This window comes from Cebus imitator, unplaced genomic scaffold (assembly GCF_001604975.1).
Source record: "Cebus imitator isolate Cc_AM_T3 unplaced genomic scaffold, Cebus_imitator-1.0 Scaffold559, whole genome shotgun sequence".
Classification (NCBI taxonomy): Eukaryota; Metazoa; Chordata; class Mammalia; order Primates; family Cebidae; genus Cebus; species Cebus imitator.
The window spans coordinates 1,193,875-1,199,541 of record NW_016107874.1 but is presented as its reverse complement, the minus strand read 5'-3'; the positions used below and the strand labels follow the sequence as shown (position 1 = coordinate 1,199,541).

The window sequence follows — 5,667 nt, the reverse complement described above, 5'->3', positions numbered from 1 at the left end:
CCTATGCAACAATTTTGCATGTTCTTCACATGTACCCCAAAACCTAAAATGCAATAAATTAAATAAACGGGGGAAAAATTAGTGATACATTGCCAATAACTTTTTTTTTTGAGATGGAATCTCACTCTGTCATCCATGCTGGAGTGGATTGCTGCAATCTCAGCTTAATGTAACCTCTGCCTCAAGTGATTCTCAAGTGATTCTCCTGCCTCCCGAGTAGCTGGGACTACAGGTGTATACCACCCTTCCTGGCTAATATTTGTTTTATTTTGTTTTGGTAGAGACAGGGTTTCACCATGTATGCCAGGCTGGTCTCCAACTCCTGTCATCAAGTGATCCACTCACCTTGGCCTCCCAAAGAGCTGGGATTACAGGCGTGAGCCACCGCGCCTGGCTGATACCTTGCCAATAAGTTTGAGCATACCATTCTCATATGCTACTTACCACATTCTGGTGGCATTCTGATTTTCTTAAACCAAATCATCTAAGTTAGATTGCGTTCCAAGTTTTTGAAATCAAAGTTAGGCTATCTTTAACAAAACTTATGTGATTTGGCAACTGTTTATCTAGCTTTCTTTAACAAAACTTATGTTGTGGCAACTTTATCTGGCAACTGTTAACTGTGTGTCAACTGGTTCTGAGCATCTCCTTGGCTACTCCAATCTAAAGAGGCTCTTCTAAGCTGCCCTATAGGTCTTCCCTGTTGTACATACTTCTTTCTCATTGCAGCCATCTGTATACTTCCAGAAAATAACTCAGATAGCTCCACTGTTACAGATTTCCAAAAAATTATGCCACAAGGAACTATCAAAGAGAAATAACTCATTCTTTTTTATATTCTCTATTTTTATTAGATATATTTAAGGGAACTATTCATTGTCTTTTATAATTCTCAATCTAATTTTTGTTAGACTCTAGTGTTTTATATTGGCTTTCTGAAAGGTTTTGGTTTGATCAAGTTTGTGAATCAGAAGAAATCCTGGGACATTGTTACCTAATAAGATATGCCTTTGGGTGAAAATTCTAGACCCTCTTTACAGTTTAGGATTCATTTTGAGGGAAAGAAATATCATTTGAAAAGGATGCAGGTGGATAAAGTAGACTCATCTTTTAGTTTAACTGCATCAACCGTTGCTAGGTTTTTGAAGTTCATCATTACATTTTACATTTAAATACTTCTGTAAGGACTTTAGGCTAATTTATTTCAAGCAACTGAATCCTTCATGTAGACCTAGATTATATAATGCTGTAAGTTAGTAATATTACATATTCTTGGTATTGTAAGTATCTTCCCCTCAAAAAACTATTCTGTTTTCTTAGGTGCTCTGATTTTAGAAACATGTTAGAAGGGGTGAAGTCCAAAGGAACATAATTGTAATACGGAATTATTTTTGGTAATGTTGTGATACCTAATTGTCTTCATATGGCCATAGTCATATTTGTTACATTAATCACTTTGGCCTCAATTTTTGCATCTATACATATTTATATTAATTTATAGAAATATTTAGTAACTAAACTATTAATAGTCATTACTTATGTATCATTTGAATATTTTCACAGATATTGCTTTTGTAACAAAAAATACATTTGTGGATTGATTAAAATGTTTTTATTTTCTTACATTTTTAAATAGCCTTTATTTTTTAGAGGAGTTTTAGGTTTACACCAAAATTGAGAGAAAGGTACAGAGATTTTTCCATAGACTTCCTACTCCATACATGTATACCCCTCTGTTGTCAACTCTCCCCCCTCAGAGTGGTACACTTGTCACAACTGATGAACCTACGTTGACACATCATCACTCAAAGTCCATCATTTACATTGCGGTTCACTTTTGTTGTATAATGTGTGAATGTTGACAAATGTATGTATAGTGACTTTTATCTGCCACTGTAGAGTCATACAGAAGAATTTCACTGCCCTTCCCATCCTTTATGGCCTGCCTATTCATCCTTCCATTCTCCCTAACTCCTGGGCTCAGATGATCTTTTTATTGTTTCCATAGTTGTGTCTTTTATAGAATGTTGTAATGTCACATAGTTGGAACAATATAGTATGTAGCCTTTTCATATTGGTTTCTTTCACCTAGTAATATACATTTATGTTTCCTTCATGTCTTTTTTTCTCTTTAAATTTTTATTTATATTTTTATAGATTCAGAGGTTAAAAATATGGTTTTCTTATGTGGATATATTGTGTAGTGTGTGCATCACCTGAGTAGTGAACACTGGGGACGATATGTAATTTTTCACCCCTCACATAATAGTCCCCAGTGTCTATTATTCCCCTCTGTATGTCCATGTGTACCCATTGCTTAGTTTCTACTTATAAGTGAGAACATGTGGTATTTGATTTTCTGTTTCTGAGTTATTTCACTTAGGATAATGGCCTCTAGCTCCATCCATGTTGTTGCAAAATATATGATTTCATTCTTTTTTATGGCTGCATAGTATTCCATGGTGTGGTATGGTGTGTGTGTGTGTGTGTGTCTGTGTGTGTGTGTGTACCTGCATGGTTATGTGTGTGAATATTCCACACTTGTTTTTAATCCAGTCATTCCTTGAGGGACACTTAGGTTGATTCCATGACTTTGCTATTGTGAATAGCGCTGTGACAAACATATGCCTTTTTGTTACAACGATTTCTTTTCCTTTGAGTAGGTACTTAGTAGTGGGACTGCTGGATTGAATGATAGTTCTACTTTTAGTTCTTTCAGAAATCTACACTTTGTTTTCCATAGAGGTTGTACTAATTTACATTCTCACCAACAATGAGTAAGCCTTTCCATTTCTTTGCATCCTCACCAACATCTATTATTTTCTGACTTTTTAATAATGGCCATTCTTACCAGTATAAGATTGTCTTATTGTAGTTTTAATTTGCATTTTTCTGATGATTAGTGATATTGGGCACTTTTCATGTTTATTGGCTGCTTGTATATCTTCTTTTGAGAAATGTCTGCTCATTTCCTTTGCCTTCTTTTTAATGGGGTTATTTGTTTTCTTCTTGTTGAATTGTTTGAGTTCCTTCTAAATTTGGGATATTAGCCCTTTGTTGGATGCATAGTTCTGGAAGAGTGCTGGAACCTCCATGTCTTTTCATGACTTGATATCTTGTTTATTTTTATCACTGGATAATATTTAATTGTCTGGATGTACCACATTTTACCCATTCACCTACTGATGAACATCAGGGTTACTTCTATTTCCTTACATTATTACATTTACCATAACTCAAAATTCTCATTTCATACAAATCCATATAAGATTATCAGAATTCCTATTCTGCATTAGTGTCTGTATAAGCCAACACAATTGTTGCATCATTTGGGTAACTTATTGAAAAAAATTTATGGAGAACTATTTTATTTTCAAAGAATTATTTAAAAATAAGTTTGGCCAGGAATGGTGGCTCACACCTGTAATCCCAGCACTTTGGGAGGCCAAGGCAGGTGGATCACCTGAGGTCAGAAGTTTGAGACCAGCCTGGACAACATAGCGAAACCCCGTCTCTTCTAAAAGTAAAAAGCTGGTGTGGTGGTGGGCACCTGTAATCCCAGCTACTCAGGAGGCGGAGGCAGGAGAATCGCTTGAACCCAGGAGGCAGAGGTTGCAGTGAGCCAAGATTGCACCACTGCACTCCAGGCTGGGTGGCACGAGTGAGACTCTGTCCCCACCACCAAAAAAAAGTTTAACTTTTGTAGATTTTTTGGTACAGGATTATATAATTGTTCTCAACTTTTATGTTTAAAAAGTCATAATCAGCAGTAAGCATTTCCCACAAGAAGTCTATTGTGCATCATTTTTTGTGTAATATGCTAAGGGCATGTCTTATATGATGTTTTGTATTTGGTGAATCATTAAAAAATTCAGGAGATCATCAAGCTATCATCATGTTGAAGACAAATTCTTTCTAAAAGTGCTCAGCAAAAGCAGTGCTAATATTTTGATGTTACTTTCTTAAATAAATATTAAAATAGTACTTTAATGTTTGTCTATGTAATTGCACATCCAGATATTTATCATTTATACTGGATATTATATTTGTCATTTATATTGGAAGCTAGAATAATATGTATTAGGAAAGAAAAATAAAATATTTAGTGTTTGTTTCCTTTCATTAAAACATAAATATAAGATGTCAGATTAAAGAGAAAACATGAAGTATGAATTTCCAAAAAGAAAAGAGATGCCAGAAAGGGAAGTTATTTCTATAAATGAATGCATCCTCTTGAATATAACACATTGTACAATGGAAGCACAAAGTTATTGATTAGGCACTAATTGAGGACTTAGAAAGTTAAATAATTATTGAGCACTATTTGGTTTAATCTCAGATACTTCCTATTCATGTCCTAGTCAAAATGATTACCTGTTTTCTATGTGTCTTTTTAATATCCTAACAGAATTTATTTATGTGATAACTGCATCTAACTTGTCATATCCAATTACTCCTTGGAGATTTAAGTTGTCTTGCATGCCACCAAATACAACTTATGACTACTTCCATTTGCCTGCTGGACTCTCAAAGAATACTTCAGATTTGAATGGACTTTATGAGACAGCTGTTGAAGTTAAGTTTAATTCAAGTGGAACCCACTTTTCTAACTTATCCAAAACAACTTTCCACTGTTGCTTTCGGAGTGAGCAAGATAAAAACTCCTCCTTATGTGCAGACAACATTGAAGGAAAGACATTTTTTTCAACAGTAAATTCTTTAGTTTTTCAACAAATAGGTAAGTATTTTAATGTTCCAAGCATTAGCTATTTTTTTAAATGTATTGAACAATGTGTTTTAATTCTTTGACACCTATATGAAATAGATGTCTTATGGCTGTGATTTTTAACATACATTAGTATTTTTATGTTGATAATAAAATTAGGATCCGTTATGTGACCAAACTAATAAATAATTCCCAAATTATCTTGTATCCCATAAAAATCTAATGAGGGAACTATTTTACTTTTATCTAATGAGGGAACTATTTTACTTTTAAGTACTACATTTCTTGTAGTCTTCTAAATTTGCTTTGAAATAGAAAAACACACCTTATTTTTGTTAAATAGGTAAAATATCAAATAACTGATAATATTGTTGAATTAGTTAAATTTTAAAATATTCATGAATAATAATATTTCTTTAGGCAAGGAATGTCTTGGAAAGAGTATATATTTTAAAATTGGGTTTTTCAGAAACAATAGCTAACGGATGGTATGCTTACCACCTAGGTAATGTGATGATCTGTGCAGCAACCTGCTATGGCACACATTTACCTATTTAACTAACCTGCACATTCTGCCCATGCATCCCTCAACTAAGAATAAAAGTTGGAAAAACAAACAAAAAAAGAAAAGAAAAGAATGCCTTTTTATTGTTTAAGTATAATGCATACAGAATGTAGCTAGTGTAGTTAAAAATCCTGCATCTAGAAATACAAACAACAAAATTATTCCAAGTCTTTTGGAAAAGGTAGGAAGAATGGAGTCAATTGACTCATCCACATAAAGAGACCTCCAATATGAAAACACAGAAATATCTTTTCCTCCCTCAAAAGCATGACGACTGGGTTTTCACATAGATGTGTGAGAATGTGTGAGATGTGCCTCCCTCAGACCTTGTTATGATGTTGGCTCATTACCTGCCTGATGTTAAAAAAAAAAAAAA

The 5,667-nt window shown here is 33.8% G+C and overlaps 1 protein-coding gene and 1 pseudogene across 3 annotated transcripts in view; both read left to right on the top strand.

The window, feature by feature from the left end:
• The window catches only part of LEPR (leptin receptor), a 68,640-nt gene that overhangs the window by 13,043 nt on the left and 49,930 nt on the right, over window positions 1-5,667 (top strand). For all 3 annotated transcript variants that reach the window (XM_017515789.2, XM_017515790.2, XM_017515791.2), the window contains exon 2: window positions 4,409-4,738. In XM_017515789.2, coding sequence (XP_017371278.1) covers window positions 4,409-4,738 — 330 coding nt within the window. The remainder of the gene's footprint in view (window positions 1-4,408; window positions 4,739-5,667) is intronic.
• Window positions 5,538-5,651, top strand: LOC119469059 (annotated as a pseudogene).